The following is a 20,738-nucleotide window of genomic DNA, read 5'->3' on the forward strand; positions in this document are numbered from 1 at the left end:
CAAAATCTTTGCCTTTTGTATATGAAAACATCAGCACCTTTTATTTCATTTCACTTGTGTACGTTAAGAGTTACTAAAGCAGTTTCTTTAATTTCAATTAATAATTGATTAGCAAATTATAGTGTTGATTATGAATGTATTAAAGTTGGAACAGCTCTGTTCACGTGAGAACTGAAGTTCAAGTAATTTCTGGAGAAATGTTCAATTCTCATTCAACAATCTTAGATGGGATCTTGAAAGTTTGAATGTTTTTATTTTTTAAAAGAAACTCTTAAGATGTTATTTATCATAAGAAAAGAAGAGATGTTATTCATTAGAAATAAATACATGTTCAGATTCCTGGGTAGGGACATTACAAATGAAATTGATTTTTGATCCCTACTGCTAGTGTAGTATCAGGAAGTAACTATGATAGCAAGTTAGAATGCTGTGATAATGGAACCATTTCCCTGCCATTGATTTCCCCCCCAAACACACATATTTGTTCTCAGAAAGAATGATGTTTCCATCTTTCCTTAAATTTTCTAGCATGCTGTACCTAATATTAATACTTGGTTAACTCTGGAATGCTTGTTTGAGTAGCATATAGTATTGTCTCTATCAGTAATTTGGGTTTTACTTATCTTTTTTGATTAATGGAATTGCAGCAGAATTAATAAATATATATGATGAACAAATATGCTGAAAATTACTTTTTCGGAAAATTACTTTTGGAATCTGATGAGATTCACTTTCCTAATATAGATACTCTTTGGAGTATTTACATATATAAAATTTTGAGTACTGGTAGCTATAAGATCTGGGACAGATCAACCTGGCTCAACTTCATTTTATTTTTTAATTCTTTTAAAAAAAGATTTTATTTATTTGAGAGAGAGAGCACGAGAGAAGACGAGTGGTGGTGGGGGCAGAGGGAGAGGGAGAAGTAGACTCCCCATTTGCAGGGAGCCTGAAGACCCGGATTGCTAACCCAGGACCCTGGGACCACGACCTGAACTGAAGGCAGACACTTACTCAACTGAGCCACCCAGGCGCCCCTCAACTTCATTTTATTTTTTTATTTTTATTTTATTTACTTATTTATTTTTAAAGATTTTATTTATTTGACAGAGAGAGACACAGCGAGAGAGGGAACACAAGCACGGGGAGTGGGAGTGGGAGAGGGAGAAGCAGGCTTCCCGCTGAGCAGGGAGCCCGATGCGGGGCTCGATCCCAGGACCCCGGGATCATGACCTGAGCCGAAGGCAGACGCTTAACCATCTGAGCCACCCAGGCGCCCCTCAACTTCATTTTATACGTAGCTGGAAGAATTGAGGCAAAGGATTATCTTGGGTCTTTCCTGCTGTGCCATTTTAGGAGTTAGAAAATTAAATTAAGTGGGTAAATATAGCCCCCTAGTGGTTCTGTTACATGTTTACACTGTTAACTGGTGCATCTAGCATTTCTCTGAAGTTACTGATTTTGAAAAATTAACTTGAAAAGAATCAGATTTTAGTATTCATACATGACATAAAGAATATGGGGGGGGGGAGAAGTGATAGGGATATCTTATTCTAACAATTTTCATGCTACATTATAACCCGTTTGTATACTACTTTTTGGGTTATTACAGGGTGGTCCAGAATATTAGAATTGCTCTGTACCTTACAAGATGAATGATTGAATCCAGATTCTTTGCTGAGATATGCTATGATTGTTATTATCTGATAATTACTTGTGCATATCAAAACATAGGGTAAATTAAGTAAAGTGGGCTGTGAAGTAGATCATATATATCCATGCCATGAAATACAAGCTATTAATGTTAGACTTAGGTTTATTGGCCTGGAATTTATGATATGACTTTAGGGGAAAACAAGTTAACAGAATGATTTTATATATGCATATCTCCCCATTTTTGCTTAAAAGAAAAAAAGTGGGAGAAACCTCAAATCCTAGTATGAATATATGTTTGTATAAGCAAAGAAAAACAGAAGATACACACCAAAAAATATTACTACCTCTAAGGAAGTGAGACTTGGAAGGATGGAAGGAGATTACTTCTTTGTTTATGTCTGATTATTCAAATTGTTATGGAAAAAGAAACAAATGGAAGAACTTGAAAGGCTCGGCAGAAAGCAGGGACCTTAATCTGAAAAGTTTTAGGAGACGAAGCCTTGTTCTTAATTTCAGAACTGATTTCCAGCAGCAGTCAGTTAAGTCAGCTCCTGCTGATTTTGAGTTTGCTTATTGTTTGAATGGGAGGTATGTACTTGATAATCTCCTTAGATACAGGACTGATGCCCCAATTGTTTAAAATGTGTGGTGCTTGGTATTTCTTTTTATTTTGCTAATAAGCTTTTTCCTTGTTCTGGGAATTAAAATCCTTTCCTCTCCAGCCCAATTAAGTTTGTTAAGGGAGGGCCTCTATGAAAAGGCCCTTCTTCGAGGTCTGTAAGTGGAAATGATTGGTTCTGAAAATTCTTTCTTCATTGGTTCTTAAGATATTTCATAATTATTGAAGGCTCATTATGAAGGCTGTCTCAATTTCTTTCCTCCAAAATGCTAAGGAATAATTTAGACAACAGTACAGACTCTAAAAATGAAGATGGCTCTGTCTTTTCACAGACTGAACACAATATTGTTGCAGCTTACTTGATCACAGCAGGTATGGATGTTTACTCCATTAACCATTATTTTGTTTTCGAATGGATGAAGAAAAGCAGAGGTTTTCAGCATAAGGTGGTAGAAAAAGCATGGGTTCAGAGATGTTTCAAGTTCCATGTTGTTGGCCAACAAGTCACTTATCCTTTCTGAGTTCGGGTGCGCGTGTGGGGTGCGCAAATAGGAGTAATAATACTTGCCGTATTTCTTGGCTGTATAGTAAGAGAATGTAGGTGAAAGGATAAATGAAGGCATTGTTAATGGTGGTTAATGTCACAAGTTATTTTGAATCTTGATAAACAATGTAACAGTAGTGAAGTGGGGCTAAGAAAAGTTTTCTATAAAATAATTCTTTTATAATCATCCATATATTTGGTTATTACATTGTCAAGTTTTTATTGGGGAAGAGTGTGTACCATGGCAAAAATGTATTTTTATGTCCTTTACTGCTCTCATACATCCTGTTCATAGTCTTGTCTTTGGTGGTGGAATCTAGTTAAGATGGAAAGGCCTTAAAAAGAAAATTAAAGTTGTAAAAAGAGCAGACTCTATTGTCACTGAGGACAGAATTTGAAAATTCAGCTCATTCCCAGAATATGCTGTATTGGAAAACACTTGAGCTTTGGATTTCATCTTTTAGTATCTTATCTTTGCAACAGTAAGCAAGTTCCTTCAGCTTGTTCTTCCATTTTCTTATCTGGAAACAGGATAAGAATAAGATAACTGTCATGATTGTTGAGAAGAGTAATATTAAATGACCTAAATGACACATACAGTAGGTATTGGGACACACATACTTGTTTCTTTCTCCCCACATGTACACACTCATTGATGTATACGGGATTAAGATAAAGGCATGTTTGTTGCAAAAAAGGGATGGGGGAAATAAAATAGAAGTTGTCTAATTATCTTTTTAATGTGTAGGTTGAATTGTATAAATTTTATATTGAGTAGTCACTTCATTTCCAACTTTATGCTCATTAATGAGTTTTAGAAGTAACTTAGTTATATTGGTTTATTGTCATTTTTTGGATTGACTTATGAAATTCTCAAATATATTCAAAAGTGGAGGGCAAAGTATCACAAATCCTACTATACCCAGTATATTCTTTATAGTTGCTTAGTTTCCCTATAATTCACAATTACTTCTGTGCTAGAAACTGTGATTCTTCAGTTAATTTTTGTAAATTTTAGTGATACACTAATTTGTTCACTTGAATACCTCTGTATGATAAGTACTGGACAAGTTCTATTTTCTTTTTGATTTTTGTTGTTGCAGCAGTATGAAAAAACAATATGCTAATTAAAGAGAAAATCTTATTACAACTACATAGAAATACTTTGTATACAAACTTTTAGTTTAGTTAGTTTTTTGTAGATGACCAAGTAAAGCTGTCTTTTTTGATCTGTTTACAAAAGTAGCATGCAAAGAAAATTTCTTGTTAAGTAATTGTTCTCTCTGGTTCTTATGCCTGTAGCAGAAACAATAATTGGAATTTTACTACCACTACTATGATGATGATCATCACCACCACCACCACCACTACCACTGCTATTGTTATTTGAATACTTGCACTGTTCTAAATACTTACACATACAGAATAATTCATCCTAACACACAGTCAGTCAGTGAGTTTTATCTTCCCTGTTTATACAGACGAAGAGTTTAAGTAACTTACCCAACACACACATGTAGCTACTAAATAGCTGCGCCAGGATTGAACTGAGGCATTTTGATTCTAGAGCCCTCATGTAACCTCAACAGTCAGTTTTATTAAGGAATACCTTGGGTATGTGTTATTTGTGGTTTTGGTAGATAAACTGAAGGGAGCATATCTAACCTCTTTATGCTTCTGTTGAAAGATTTATTGTTCTTTAGGTCCCCTAGTTTTCCCCTTTTAACGAAACCCACTTATATTTCCAAATCAAAACCAAAGCTATGAGAAGAAGAAATTTTATCAAGAGTTTATTAGATTTTTTGTTTAAATTTTAATTTTCAATTTAATATTTCTTTTAGATTTTAGCTCTTACAAACTTTTAGCAGCTTGAGCATTCTCCCTTTCTCCAGGTAAGGCTGGGAGGCAAGAGGACATGGTAAATTGAGGATCTGAAATACATTCATTCTGGATGAATTGTAAATTGAAGGGTAAGAGATACTAGGCTGCAGAGGAGGCTGTGTACCAAGTAATGGAGAATCGCCTAAGTCATAAAGGCGATGAGGAGTCACTGAATGACATGATTCCATTTTGCATTTTAGAGATATGCTATAGTAGTAGCTAAGAGACCACATAGGAGGCCCCTGTGTGATTAAAAAGGATCCTGAGGAGGGAGAAGTGGCAATCGAGATAGAAGTAGATACGTTCAAGAGCCAGAAGTTAGAATTGATGGTTGGATGTGGCAATTGAGGGAGAAGGAAAGGGAGTGTCAAAGATGACAAGTTTTCTGTTTGGGGGCTCTGGTGGTTAGATGGTGAAGCTATTCACCAAGATAGGAATACATGTGGGGAAGAACAGGTTTGAAGAAGGAAGAGAAAATTCTCTTGGTTCGGTGTGAGAGATGTCCAGTAAAAAGCTGGACACGTGGGTTTGGATTTTATGAGCTCAATCTGGAAAGCAGCAGCACATAGCCTCGGATATGTATGAAATCACAGATTATGTGGTCAGTGTGAAAAGAAAGGGGGTCTAGGACGAGGCACATATTTAATAAGGTAGAGATGGAGAAAGCAAGGCCAGGGTGTAGATTAAGTAGGATCTGCCAAGAGATTGTAAGAAAGCCACAGAAATCAAGAGGAAATTAATTTAGACCTATTAAATGATCTATTGTCTACTCATTAGAAAATACCTGCAGTTAGGAAAACAGAACAGAGAGCTTGAGATAGCTGCTGAGCGAATAGAGAAAAAGGCCAAATTGTTTACTGCATACCCTCCATTATATCTAAGACCTCCCCCAAAGTACAGTTACTTTATTCTGGTTGTGTACTTGGTAGGCAACAACTTACTGTACTATGTTTTATTTGACTTTAAATATCGTCAATTAGTAGTTAGCTTAGAAAGATTCTTCAATTCAATAAGCTTTTTGGAGTATTTCTTGTATGTATGCTACAATACTTGATGCTAAAATTAGAGCCAAAGAGTGGCACCTGGCTGGGCTCAGTTGGTAGAGCATATGACTCTTGATCTCGGGTTTGTGAGTTCTAGCCCCATGCTGGATGTAGAGATTACTTAAAAATAAAATCTTAAGAAAAAATAAAAAGTTAAAAATAGAGCCAAAGAATCACCAAATTTGCCATCATTGTGCCTTACGTATGCCTTGCAGGAATAGTAGAAATTAATATGAGTTTTAGTTGTGGTCTGTTTATCAAACATCTGCTATATGCCACATACTCATAGAACACAGAAGTCATTAGGAACCTGAAATCTGGATGAGAAGACTAGGAATATCTAAAAGTTAAATCTAGCATCACATAAGATGAATAATGTATAATATAAGCAAGCACTTTGGGAATTTAGAGAAGGGAGAATTACTGTGGGTAGGGGAAAGCTTTTCAGCAGAGCTGGGCTTGAATAGAACTTTGAAGGATGGTTAGCATTTGTATAGGTATAGGAAAAAAATAGGGTGTTCCAAGTGGGAGAGGCTTTACTGTGCGTTTGATAAATAATTAGAATGGATGGCTTGTTTGGCAAGTGTGGAAATTTGCTTAGAGAGGTGAAAACAGATTGAGGCAAAACCTGGATATCAGGTTGGGATGTGTGGGCTTTTATCCCACAGCCAATGGAGAGTATTGGAGCCCTGAGAAGAAACATGGCTAATTCTATGTTGTAGCCAGCTTATTCTGCCAACAGCACAGAGGGGAAAGAATAGGAATCTGGAGGATTCGTGTCACAGGATGCTAAAAAGTTTTACTGAGGTGCCAAGATATAATGGAAGTTCTTCCTCAGCTGATACTTTTGTGTGTTGGTCCTTGGAAACCTTCCCTCTCTACAATTGTTGGGGGGCTGCTCACACCCCCACTGTTAGGACCTAATATGGCCCCATCTGGCTTATAGGAAACTTATGTATCCTTTGCAGGATGTAGAGGTTGTTAATTGGGCTAACATGAGTGGTTCATTCAACAATACCACTCATTATATACTAATACACTGCCATTCTGATTATGAAGTTCAGTCATCTGTCTACCTGAATGCAGCCCATTCCAGGGCATTGACAACAGTGAGTTTCTGGACCTCCAAGGCTAACAGATCCCAGACTGTGGAACCTTGACTAGGGTGGTATCACCTGTGAGGCTTCTCAATGTACATAAAAGCCAGCCCGATTCCCTTTCCGAATAATCAAACCTTGCAGTGTGCTTTCCGCAGGGGGGTGTCCATGTGTGCACGTTGGACGAGGTACTCAGATTTGGACATGGTGAGTTTCCAGAAATACTGGAACAGTCGTATGATCTTATACATGGTAGATCCCTAGTAAATGTTTAATGGCAATGAGTTGAATGCAAAGGGATATGGAACTGGAGCATGGGTCAGGGCTGGAAAGTGACAGAAGAGCTGTTAGGGTAGAAAGATAGTTGAGGCTTGAGAAAGCAAACTATAGAGAAAGAAAAGCCTCGGGCCTCAGGAAGGAGCAGGAGAGAGACTGCCAAAAGAGGTGGTATGGTCACACATATATCTTAAAAATCAGCAGAGGTGGTCTCATGGAAGACGGGAGGAATTTCAAGGGCAGCATGATTAATAGGGAGGACATTAAAACCAGCCTGCAGTGCTCTGTATGCAATTGGTAGAGTCTTTGTTTAAATTTTCTTATTTCCATTTCACAGAAGGGCTGGGAAGGTATTACAACCAGTTTTTAAGAACAGTTGGAGCTCCTCACATAAGTGAACTAAAATGGATTTGCTGTTATTGAAGGGGCTTAAATATTTAATTTGGATACTACTTTTAAACATTCAAATTAAACAAAGTGGTGTGTGTGTGTGTGTTTTCTTTTGTCTGTGTTCTCAGGTATAATAAGTATTTTCAGCAACCTAATAGTTCTGGGCATCTTCATTAAGTACAAGGAACTTCGGACACCCACAAATGCAATTATCATTAACCTGGCTGTTACTGATATAGGGGTCAGTAGCATTGGCTATCCCATGTCTGCAGCTTCAGATCTGTATGGAAGCTGGAAATTTGGATACGCAGGATGCCAGGTATTGGAGATCTTTGGAATGAAAGCAAAATAAAATATTAAAGAGATGTAAATTTAAATGTCTAAAAAAAGAAATCCCAAGGGATTCAAATAAGATCATGTAGGATAATAGATAAAGTGCTGAAAATAGTTTCAGAAGTGACTGGGAAATGTATTACTTAATAAAAGAGAAATGACATTGGTAGTATTCATTATATTTTCAAAATTTCCCTAACCCAAAGGAAAAAAACAAAAAATCAGCATTCAGCTAGAGAAGAAAGAAGTAAAAATTTGCATATTCAAAAACTTGCATATTGCAAATTCAAAAAGAAATATCCTGTTTTCATTGGAACGATAAACTTTAATGACAATATCATAATATCTAAGTAATGTAGTTAAGCTACCAGTTTTTTTCCCCCTATGGACAGTCCTCCAGTGGACTTGCAATTAATTATATCCATTATTAGTTTTACTGACAAGGAAATATATTAATATTAATTCATATTAGGATAGTAGGCAGATACAACTTTTGGGCTGAGGTTTTAAAACAGTTTACTATTTTAAGCCATAAAATTATAGAGAATTAAATGAGAGTAATAGAATAATGAATACTCATGTATGTCCCACCTGGTTTTGTCAAATCTTAATGTTTTGCTATATGTGCCTCAGGTGGTTTTGCTTTTTAAAGATTAAAAAAAACTTGAGAGGCACCTGCGTGGGTCAGTCAATTAAGGGACCTACTCTTGGTTTCTGCTCAGGTCATGATCTCAGGGTCCTGAGATCGAGCCCTGTGTTGGCTCTGTGTGTTCAGTGTGGAGTCAGCTTGAGAGTCCTCCCCCTCCTGCTTGCTTGTCTCTGTTTCAAATAAATAAAATCTTAAAAAAGAATTAAGATCTAAAACTTGAAAAATACTGTTGAAGGCGATTGCATACTATCCCCAATCTTACCTCCTCTACCATGAATGTTTTTCTATCTTAATACATATTTACCTGCACATAAACTGTCTGTATATTTTTAAACTCTGTATAAATAATATATTGTTTACATGATGCAGTCTTATTATATGATACTATGTTTTTGAAGTTTATCCATGTTGATGGATGTAGCTATAAGTCACTCATTTTTTTTTTTTTTTAAGATTTATTTATTTGAGAGAGCGAGAATGAGAGAGAGAGTACATGAGAGGAGGGAGGGTTAGAGGGAGAAGCAGGCTCCTCGCCGAGCAGGGAGCCCGATGCGGGACTCGATCCCAGGACCCTGGGATCATGACCTGAGCCGAAGGCAGTCGCCCAACCAACTGAGCCACCCAGGCACCCTATAAGTCACTCATTTTAACTGCTACATGATACTCCATTTTGTGAACATACCCCAATGTATGTATTTTTGTTATTAAGCATTTATTCCCATTTGTTTTTGGTCACAAACAAGGCTTCAATAAGCATTCTTATGTCTCCTACAATATGTAAGAGTTTCTTTAAACATATTGCTTAGGAGAAGGATGGTTGGGTTATAGAGAATATTCATCTTCAGTTCCATCAGATGTGGCCAAATTGCTCTCCAAAATGGGTACGCCAATTATAAGAACTTCCGTTATTCCACATTCTCTCCAGTGCTTGGGATTATCAGACTTTTAATTTTTTTTATCATTTTGATGGGTGTAAAATGGTATCTTAATGATTTACACTTCTTTGAATACGTATTGTGGTTTACATCTTATAAACATTCAGGTTTCCTCCTGTGTGAATAGCCCATTTTCCTGTTTGTCTTTTCCTCTTTGTTGAATTCTCTATCTTGTGAACACTAGTATTTTGTTTGTTATATGCACTGCACCTAATTTATGGTTTGTTATAGAGTATGTTGTATAGAAGTTTTAAGTCTTAAAATTTTTAAAAAGTTTATTTTAAAGACCTAAAACACCTTCCATGCATGCCTTTAATAAGCCAGTTACATGACAATGGAAAGTGTATCCTAAAATTATTAAAATAAAAAACATTCAATGTCCTTAAGATGTATTCTAGCCATGGAATAAAAATTTAAGTGTCTCTTGGGAGGGTGTGTAGAATGGTGTTTTCTTTCCAATTTTGATTTTTAGATTTATGCCGGATTGAATATCTTTTTTGGAATGGCAAGTATTGGACTACTCACTGTTGTGGCCATGGATAGATACCTGACCATCTGTAGTCCGGACACAGGTATAGCACTTCTCTCAGCTTTCTCAATGAATCCGTTTCTTGCCTAAGTACCACTCAACACACATGCACTTTAAAATATAAATGTAATGATTGGGGCGCCTGGGTGGCTCAGTCGGTTAATTAAGCCTCTGCCTTCAGCTCAGGTTATGATCCCAGGGTCCTGGGATCAAGTCCCGCATCCGCCTCCCTGCTCAGCGGGGAGTCTGCATCTCCCTCTGCCCCTCCCCCTGCTCATGCTCTTTCTCTCTCTCAGAAATAAATAAAATCTTTTTAAAAAAATAAAACAGAAATGTAATGAGTTGCATTAAGACTGCATTGGTCAGTCTCATTTCTCTGACAATCCTTGTTCAAAAGTTTCAGTGATTTTCTGTGATATTAGAATAAAATCCAAATTTCACAGCACAACCTCCAAGGCTCCATGTGGTCGGGCCCCTGGCTATCTTTCCAGCTTTGGCTGGGGCCCCCTCACTTTGGGGTACTGGCCTAGGCCTTTCCCACTTTGGGATCTTTGTAAATGCTGTTTCTGTAGGCCTGGAGAGTGCTTCTCCCTGCTTGTCCTCTGGCTGATCCTTTCTATCATTCAGGTACAGGCTTAAATGCCTTTTTTTTTTTCCTGAATATGAATTCATGTAAATAGGCTCTGAGTGAACTAAAGTGCTTTGTAAAGAATCTACTTGACAACAACTTTGAATAACCAGTTAAAACAAAGTGAAGAAATGAATTCCATCAGTGGCAAATGATGCTAATATCTCATCTGTTTGTTAATAGGAAGAAGAATGACCAGCAACACTTACATCCTCATGATTCTGGGGGCCTGGCTCAATGGACTCTTTTGGGCTTTGATGCCTATCATAGGGTGGGCTAGTTATGCCCCAGATCCTACTGGGGCTACTTGTACCATAAACTGGCGGAAAAATGATGCGTAAGAGACACATTTTCACTTTACAGTAATCAGATGCTTCTAATGTAGACGTTCTCTCATCATTTCAAATTTAAGCTCAGATCAAATGTTTTGCACACAGTGTGGCCAAGTGCTTCCTTTGTGGTGATGATGTGATTCCGGCCAGCACTGCATTACGCTTGCTTGCAAGTGAAGGCCATCAAGCGCCCTTGTTCCCTTACCCTCTTCCGGCCTTTCTCTCCTGAGCACCCATTCAGTATTGGTATCTCAGGGGTAGAATCTGAAAGGGAAGACGGAGCGTTAGTACCGCCAGACAGCATGTGGCTGTCCCGAACGCCGAAAGCTCAGGCTGACTCCCTACTATCTTTTCAGGATGATCTGGTGATAAAGCTGAAATGACACAGCAAAGGCACAGTCACCAGAAGGACTTGCTTGCTTCTTAGTGGTGCTCTTCTGTATTTACCAGGGAAAAGAGGGTAACTTAGTTTGTTAAAGAAAATGAAAGATGACTCAAAAACTGGTAGAAAATTTCTAACTCTCAAACTGAATCTAAATCTTAAACTTTTTGTAAAGGGTCAACAAGAAAATATTTTAGGCTTTACAGACAAGACTGTCTCTGTTATAATTGTTCAACCCTGCCTGTGAAAGCAGCCATAGACAGTATGTAAATGAATGTAGTTCCAATAAAGTTTAATTTACAAAGACAGACGACCAACTGGGTGTGGCCCATAGGCCATAGTTTTGCCACCCTCTAGTCTAAATGAACTAGTTAGATATCCTTCCTAAGCTACGTCATACTATAGTGACTATTGAACAGTGTCAGGATTATTTTTAATTATTGTCCTGTTTCCTTTCCCCTATTCAGCACATTAAACAAATAGTGATATAATGATTCCCTTTTCTTATTTTCAGATCTTTTGTTTCTTTCACGATGACAGTTATTGTGATAAATTTTATTGTGCCCTTGACAGTGATGTTTTACTGCTATTACCATGTCACTCGATCCATTAAATGTCATACCACTAGTAACTGCACTGAGTACCTCAACAGAGACTGGTCAGATCAGGTAGATGTAACAAAGGTAAGACATTAAAATACTTAAAATGTCTTTGTCATGGAGCTTTTGCACATATGTGGTCCCTATTACAATCACCTCTCCCAACACCTGATTTTTACTTTTTGGCTCTTTTTCTTGTGTTTGTCTCCACATCTCTAAATGATGTGTTTATCTGCTGTTTTGGGTATTTTTGTTTGCTATTACTCTTGATTTCCTGCTATGGATCATGAGAATTTATTTCTCATACACCATCTTTCCTCCTCCTCCACCCCAACCTTTCTCTTTCCTCATCTTGTCAGCATAATGTTAATATTTGGTTACATTACTGTACCTTATTGTAACTACTTAAATTTTGTTTATTGTAGATCTCTGTATGGTTCTGTGATTTGTATTTTTTGATACAATTTTTTCTTTTGGGGTTAATCACTCATTTTCTTTTTTTCTCTCCCTCTCGGCCCCCTCTTCTGCTCTTCCTCTCTTCTCCCCACCCCCATAGTTTTGTTTGCTCACTGTTCTGTGTATGGGTCACTGATTCCTCTCTCAACTCCCCACCAGAAGCGCCTTTCTCCTCTTTTTTCAAATGCATCAGAGACTAATTGACTTTATCCCTTCTCTTGGAACTGTCCCTCCCAGCACTCCCACGCATCTTGCTCTACACTGGCCCTTCTCCAAGACCCCTGCCGGCATCCTCACATCTCCTTGTGGACAGCTGGGAATGCCTGTGGCCTCTCTCGGTTGGATCGCCTGTTTTCTGGCTTGCATATCTTCCCTTTTATTTGGTTACTCGCTCTCGTTTGGTGGAGCACATTCTCAAAAAGATTTCTGAGGAGGTTATAGGGAGATAAATTTTTAAAGATTTTGTTGCCTGAAACTGTCTTAATTCTATGATCATATTTGACGGTTTGTCTCGCATGGAATTTTAAGTAGAACCATGATTTTCAAAGAATTTTGAAGGCATTGCTCTAGAGTCTCCTAGCTTCCAGTGCTGCTGTTGTGAAAGCTGGCAGCATTATGGTGACTGACCCTTAGTATAAGTGTTCTATGTGTTCTCTCTGGAAGCTTGGAGGATCATCTCTGTTTCTCCAGTTTTCTGGAATTTCATGCTGATGTGCCTTGAGGGGCCTCTTTATTCACCCATGTTCTGGGTACTTGGTGAGTGCTTTCAATATGAAGACTCAAGTCTTCCCCTTCTGGGAGATTTCTTGTATTATTTCTCTGGTGATTTCCTTCCTGTTTTTTTTTTTTTCCTGTTCTTTTTTTCTGGAAGTCTTTTTTTTTGATATTGAATCTCCTGAATATATCTTCTAATTTTCTTAAATGCTCTCTCCTGTGTTGTCCCTGTCTTGGGCTTTGTTTTTGTTTCTACTTTCTGCAAGATTTCCTCAACCATGTCCAGATCTGGGATTGGGTGAGAAAAGTGAGGCTCAAGCCTTGGGTGTAAGATTTAAACAGGCACCAAAAAACTCAGCAATTCAAAAAAAAAGTAGTTAATGTAGTATTTTTAAAAAAATCAAATTTAATGTCACATCAGAGAGAGAGAGAGACAAATGATAAGAGACTCAACTCTAGGAAACAGGGTTGCTGGAGGGGAGGGGGGTGGGGGGATGGGGTAACTGTGTGATGGGTATTAAGGTGGGCACTTGATAGAATGAGAACTGGGTGTTATATGCAACTGATGAATCACTAAACTCTACCTCTCTAACTAATAATACACTAAATATTAAATATTTTAATAAATAAAATATTTTTTTTAAATAAAAATATTTATTTTAAATAAAAAAATAGTTACCCCATATTGAACAAAATATAAATTTTTTTTTTTTTATTCATGAGAGACAGAGGGAGAGAGAAGCAGAGGGAGAAGCAGGCTCCCAAGGAGCAGGGAGTCCGATGGGGGACTTGATCCCAGGACCCTGGGATCATGACCTGAGCTGAAGGCAGACGCCCAACCATCTGAGCCACCCAGGCGCCCAAAATATAAAATTTTAAATAACACAGGATCTGACCCTGCACTCGCATGACTCACCTCATTACCCTAATCCTGGCTGACCACATCATTCAACCTTGCCACTGCATTTTTAAAATTCTGCCCTTTATTTTTTAGATAGGATAAAGGATAAAAATGGTTTTTATAGATAAAAAGAGTTAATTTTACATCCTCTACTCCTTTCCAGTAGCCTCCTTTTCTTGTTTTATGGATATATATCTTCTCTCATTTTTGTGATGGTATTATGTACATATTTACATTTTCCTTCTGTTCATCACATATTTTTTGTTTCCCCTGAATTTCTGCACCACTGTTTTTGGCTATCTTTTTAAAAACATTATTATTGAAGTATAGTTGACATACAATGTTATATTAGTTTCAGGTGTACAACACAGTGATTCAGTGATTCTCCACATTACTCAATGTTCACCACAATAATTGTAGCTACCGTCTGTCATCATACAATGTTATTACAATATTATTGACTATACTCCCTATGCTGTACTTTTCATCCCTATGACTTTATTTATTTTATAACTGGAAGTTTGTACCACATAATCCCCTTCACCTATTTTGCCCATCCCCCTATGTTCCTCTCCTCTGGCAACCACCAATTCTCTGTATTTATGAGTCTATTTCCATTTTCTGTCTGTTCATTTGTTTTGTTTCTTAGATTCCACATATAAATGAAGTCATATGGTATTTTCTTTCTCTGACTTATTTCACTTAGCATAATACCTTCTAGGTCCATCCATGTTGCTACAAATGGCAAGATTTCATTTTTTATGGCTAAGTAATATTCCATTGTGTGAGTGTGTGTGTGTGTGTGTGTGTGTGTGTGTGTGTGTGTTTGCACGTGTGTGCCATTTTTGTCTCTGCCTGTCAGTTTGTTTCCTCAGTGTCTGGTGGTCAATGACTGTCTTCTGCAAATTTAAGAGTGATGCACTAAAAAGCTGATTGTAAGCTCTGGGCATCCTTGTTCACTGGGATGTTCCTTTGGGGGAATTTCTGATGCTCTGTATCTCCATGTATTTTCTTTTGGGCTGGTCAATTTTCAAGGAGAAGATTCTTTCATGTTCCTGAGTGGGAAGCACAAGTCTGTTTCCCATACTCTCATGGCTCAGAACAGGGAGGGGACAGCATGCATCACCCCTCTTTCTAGTACAGTGCTCCAGCTCTCAGCGGCCCAGTGCCCCCTAGTTTCCTGCCTCTTACACTGAACCTCTGGATTCTTCTGAGGAGAGGAAGGGGAGTTGCCTGGCTGAGTGAGGGGGTTCAGAAATCTAATTGCTTCTTTCTGCAGGTTTCAGTGAGTTCTGCTATTTTAAGTTCCATGTGTAGCCCCACATTCAAAGCTAGCTTGCTACCTCCAATTCCAGGGACTTTATGTAGTTTTGTGGAATGGATTAGTCTGTATTTAGTTTTCCCTCACTGCTGGCTCTTTTTAAAAAGTTTTATTTATTTTTAAATTATTCTTGTGTCTGATAAGTAATTTGCAGCTTGTCCAGTGGTTGTTCAGTTTTAATTTTTACAAAGCTATTTTCAATCTGTGACTCTCAATCCTTAGGGGTTTTTATCTTTTTTTTAAAAGATTTTATTTATTTACTTGAGAGAGAGAGAAAGAGAATGAGCAGGGTGGAGGGGCAGAGGGAGAGGGAGTAGCAGACCCCCACCCCCGCTGAGCAGGGAGTCGGACGTCTTGGAGGCTCAATCCCAAGACCCCCTGATCATGACCTGAGCCAAAGGCCGATGCTTAACCAACTGAGCCACCCAGGCACTCCCTGGTTTTTATCTTTTTAAATTACTCTTTCCATCATTTTAGTGGACAATCAATAAGGAGCAAAGTAAAAGTTATAATTTTTTATTTAAACAAGATGCAAGGGGAACTTCTTTACAAAACTGTCTACACTGTACATGTATATCAAGCTCAAATTGTCTGTATTAGAATACAATGAACTCAAAATAGGATTTTGTTTCTTTCCAGATTGAATTTAGAAAGTTAGTTATTTTTTTAGATCAGCAGATAATGACAGTGAGGGGGAAAAGCACAATGCCAGCACTCCATAGCACAATTACTAGAAGTGGGTTAGGAGTGGGTTTTCTTTTTTTTTTTTTTTTTAAAGATTTATTTATTTATTTGAGAGAGTGAGAAAGAGAGAGAGAGAGAGTACATGAGAGGGGGGAGGGTTAGGGGGAGAAACAGGCTCCTTGCTGAGCAGGGAGCCCAATGTGGGACTCGATCCTGGGACTCCAGGGTCATGACCTGAGCCGAAGGCAGTCACTTAACCAACTGAGCCACCCAGGCGCCCCATGGAGTGGGTTTTCATCTGCCTCTCATCAAAGCCAGCTTTTGTATTCTTCCCTAGCACACTAAAAGAAAGAGGACATTCTTTACATTTGTTTAATGTTCTATCCATTTAACAAGCTCTTGTTATCATAGAGGACTTGAGGCACACAAGCGAAGTGCGATGAGGTTTGGAGAAGTTCAGTTTTTCCTCTATGTCATCAACAACATAAACTTATTCAAATTCCGATCTAGATAATTTTTCGTGCTATTTTAAATATATTAGCTATTTCAATATTTTAGATATTGGGTTTGCCAAATACTGATTTTTTACAGATGTCTGTGATAATGATACTTATGTTTCTGGTGGCGTGGTCCCCTTATTCCATCGTGTGCTTATGGGCTTCTTTTGGTGACCCAAAGAAGATTCCTCCCTCAATGGCCATCATAGCTCCGCTATTTGCAAAATCTTCTACATTCTACAATCCCTGTATTTACGTGGTTGCTAACAGAAAGTAAGTAATGTTTAAAATGCTTTCAAATAAAAAACATGGATATAGAAAGAATGTTAAAAAGATTTTTGGGGAGGTAAGTGACAGAAACTCACTTCAAACTAGTGTAAAAATTATTTGGCTCATGCAACTGGAGAAGCATCTAGGCCTTTAAATGCCTAGAGCTCCAGCTCTGGGACAGCCTCTTCCCATATGGAGGGGAGATGATTACTGCAACCCAAGACCCAAGTTCTACCAGCTAAGCCCCCCCAAATTCGAGTGTCATCTCAGATGGCTTTCTGGCAGAAAACCTGCTGGAAGGTGGTTGGTGGGCTTAGCTTAGTTCTCATGGCTACCCCCCTTCCCAACACATGGAATTGATTTTCCAAAGAAAAGAGTGATTCTATTATCAGAAAATGGACAAGGTGAGGAAGGCAATGTTGGGCTCCATAAGTGGGTGGTGTAGTTGTATATTTACTAGAAAGAAGATAATCAAATGCAAGAGAAAAACTCAATGCTAAAGTAAAAGAGCTTCAGGAGTGGATAGTCATTCAGGACAATAAAGAATACTTCCTTCTCCCTTGGAAGGGAGCTCAGCAAAGATTTCTGTCTCCTCAGTGAAGGCTACATTATTTTACTTCTGTTACTGCTAAAAGATGGAGTAACTAATTTATTGTCCTTAAGTATTTGATCAAAAAAAATCTCAGTAGAGGCCAGGTAATTTGATCCTGAAATGCAAACGTTTGTATTTATGCACATGTTTGGGAGAGCAGCTTTAGCTACAGATCAAACTTTTAAGACCAAACAGATCACATAAGAAGAATAAAGAACATATTTTAAATTCAGATTCTACTGGTAGTTCTTTTGAAAAGATTAGTCATTCTCAAGCTCCCTTTAATTTCAACTGGCCTTTGTTCAGAAAAACAAATGTGTGAAATGCATATCCTTAGTTCAAGTAAATTGTAACTGACATTTGAAGTGTCATCCTAAACAGACATCATTATTGATTTTTATTAAATGTCTTCAATGTTTATAATCAATGGTGCAAAACTCGTCTTTAACTATACTTTATACCTTATACATTTATGAATGTTCTTAGCAGGAGATGTTAAAGTTGGAGGCAAATATTTATTTGGAGATGTCAGTTAGCAATAGAGGTGTCTTAGCCATATTCAAAAATGCTTTAAGATTTCCAAGTCATTATAGGATAACGCCAGATTTCTCCTTTCCTACTATAGATTTCGGAAGGCAATGTTTGCCATGTTCAAATGTCAGACTCACCATGCAATGCCCGTGACGAGTATTTTACCAATGGATATATCTCAAAATCCACTGGCTCCTGGAAGAAACTGAAATAAGAGAAAAAGTACACAGCATCAAAATATCTTATTTACTTTTCCCCCCAGTGGTTTAGTTTTATTTTAAATATGATCCTGGTTAGATCAGATGCAGACATAGATTATTGTCTTATTAGACCCTAAATTCCTCAAGTGTAGCTCCTGGTTCTTCCGTTTGAGGGATGGCTATTCTAGTGATTGCTTATTTCCTTCATGTAAACTTACTATTCATCTCCTTTGATGAATCTAGGCACATGAGATTAAGGCCCATTCTCTTTCTCCCAATCATGGCATTCATTACACTGTATCAATGACCTCGAAACTTTCCTGGACTCTCCATTAGACTAGAAGTAGCCACTATTTTAATGTTAAAATAAATTAATAATAATAATAATAATAGTCATCAATCAGTAAATTACTGAAATGAGTTGTTGGATGTTCCTAGGTAGACGGAAAACATTTTTAGCATTTCACACTTTTAAAATTGTAATACAATTATTAACTTCTATTTGACAAAAATATTAAACACTATTGCTTCTAAGTCACATTAGTTGATGCACATACTTTATATAGCAATATAATCTCTCTGCATATTTTATGTATTCTGCATTTTTAATTAACATTTTTCTGTATATGTATTTCCATATATTTGCCACTGGAATTTAATCAATATTTTTGTATATTTGTTCTCTTCTTCCTGTTTTGTTTGTCTGAAATTTGTTTTATTCTGGCAAGAGCACAACATGGATCTATCCTCTTAACCAGTTTTTAAGTGTACAGTACAGTATTGGTAAATATGTGTACAGCAGATCTGTAGAACATGTTGTCTTGCTTAACTGAAACTTCATGTCCATTGATAGCTGTATGCTTGTTCTTTGATGTATCCTTAGCAGGTAGATGCATTTTGCCTGGCACATAGTAGGCACTCAATAAAAAATTGTTGAATGTTGAATGCATTTGTAGACTCAATTATTTGTTGTTTTACATAACCATTGTTTAAATAGTGGACATTTAAAATCTGTGGTATTTTTTTTTAATTGAGCAAATTTTTCTGACTTCATTGTTTCTATATGCATCCTATCAATTTTAAATAACATTTTAAATAACATTTCCCATAATATTCTTATTTTTATAGCATTGACTTTCTTTTGAAAAGATTTTTGGCTTAAATTGTTGATAGAACCACCCAATATAATAACAAGATTAAATTATATGTGTGTGTGTGTGTGTGTGTGTGTGTGTGTTATTGGGCAGGACCATTCAGGAGGTACCTGATGTGCCCAGATATTTGTGTGTGTGCGTGTTTGTGTAAAACCTAAATCCTTGATTGTCAATTTTCAATTGTCAAGATTTTCCATCTTATATACATGGAGGTAGTTTTTAATGATTGAATTTAATTTTTATTTTCTGATAGAGCCTAATTTTGCTAAAAGACATGACAGTTGATTTTCAGATATGGCTTGATGCCTGTATAGAGAAACTAGTTGAGAATAAAATATATTCTTGAAGATAGATCATGGCCTTCATTATAAACTGCTGGGATAAACCTTACACTGCTCTGAAGTGACCTGGGAGAGCCAGTCTTAGTCCTGCCACTTAGTGGTGGATTGAAGCATTTTGCCTAAAAAATCTAGGTACTACATTTTTTTACTTTGTTTTTGGAGATCATAAATGCAAAAAATAAAATTTATGTTATAAATAATCTGCAGTATTTTCTAGCATCTGCTAAAAGATTGAATTATTTTTAACATTAAGTGTATCTTCAAGACATAGTAGCAATTACATCCATAGAAAAAGGACTTAATAGGCATTTCCTTGCAAATTTGGATATGGGCACATATTGAAATTTTCTTGACATGTGCTTCATTTTCATTTTCCTTAGAATGTGTTACTTTGCTGAAATCATATTCAAAGGCTAGGTCGATTAATCCCCTGTAAAATACACTTGAAGGTTAAGTAACTACAGCTCTCAGCTAATCCCACATAATCTGCTGTTACTAAATGGCTGTTTGTATTCCTGGCACACCAGTTTCTGAAGCTTAGGATTTGGTTTTTACTTTTTGTTCAAATAACCTCTAGAAAGAGTGATGCGTCTCTCAGCATGTCTGTGCATTGTGCTTATTAGCTTTTTGGAGGGAGTGAGCTGTTTATGTCCTTCACAGTGCACCTGCGATTATCATGGCAGAAATGACGGCACGGGATCAAGGTATGCTCCTCTCCTTGCTACTAAGTGTTCTAATGATTGTAAGGAAAAGAACACCTAGACAGCCTTGTTCTGAAAGCAAATTGTTGGCCAGGTATCAGAGGAGAGAAGGTTTAATTTACATAGCTTTAACTCCATTGTTTTAATACTGGTTGTCCACTTCATTGTTTTCATTTTGAGCAGCTTAGCTTTTAAAAGCCCCTCAAATTATTTGAGATTCTCAAACACATTCTGTATTGCAAAAATATCCATTGCACTTGTATTCACAACATGTCCCTGTCAGGAGGTCAAACCACTGAAATGAGTGTGGCCAGCTCAGTTTGTTTATAGAAAGAAAGCCTAGGAGGGAGGGCAGGTCAGGAGGTACTTGACGTGCCCAGATGATTTGCTTCCCTGATTTTCCATTTCATTTTGAGGGTTATTCATGCCAACTAGATAGATTTTAAAAAGCAGGAAGGAAGATCACAAGGGTGAAATTAGGTT

At 37.3% G+C, this 20,738-nt stretch overlaps 1 protein-coding gene across 1 annotated transcript; it reads left to right on the forward strand.

The window, feature by feature from the left end:
* The first annotated feature begins 1,169 nt into the window (after positions 1-1,169).
* Positions 1,170-18,989, forward strand: RRH (retinal pigment epithelium-derived rhodopsin homolog). Its single transcript, XM_027597914.2, has 7 exons — positions 1,170-2,647; positions 7,635-7,825; positions 9,896-9,995; positions 10,764-10,917; positions 11,809-11,977; positions 16,561-16,739; positions 17,954-18,989. The coding sequence occupies exons 1-7, from the start codon at positions 2,542-2,544 to the stop codon at positions 18,066-18,068; spliced, it is 1,014 nt and encodes a 337-aa protein (XP_027453715.1). The 5' UTR covers positions 1,170-2,541; the 3' UTR covers positions 18,069-18,989.
* The last annotated feature ends 1,749 nt before the right edge of the window (positions 18,990-20,738 follow it).

Source organism: Zalophus californianus, chromosome 2 (genome assembly GCF_009762305.2).
Source record: "Zalophus californianus isolate mZalCal1 chromosome 2, mZalCal1.pri.v2, whole genome shotgun sequence".
NCBI lineage: Eukaryota > Metazoa > Chordata > Mammalia > Carnivora > Otariidae > Zalophus > Zalophus californianus.

What these genes read in the sequence shown, in the direction of transcription:
- RRH (XM_027597914.2), top strand. Translation starts at nt 2,542, where the DNA reads ATGCTAAGGAATAATTTAGACAACAGTACAGACTCTAAAAATGAAGAT. An exon ending in TTGGATACGCAGGATGCCAG is followed by an intron (nt 7,826 to 9,895) that starts GTATTGGAGATC and finishes TTTGATTTTTAG; the next exon opens with ATTTATGCCGGATTGAATAT. An exon ending in CATCTGTAGTCCGGACACAG is followed by an intron (nt 9,996 to 10,763) that starts GTATAGCACTTC and finishes GTTTGTTAATAG; the next exon opens with GAAGAAGAATGACCAGCAAC.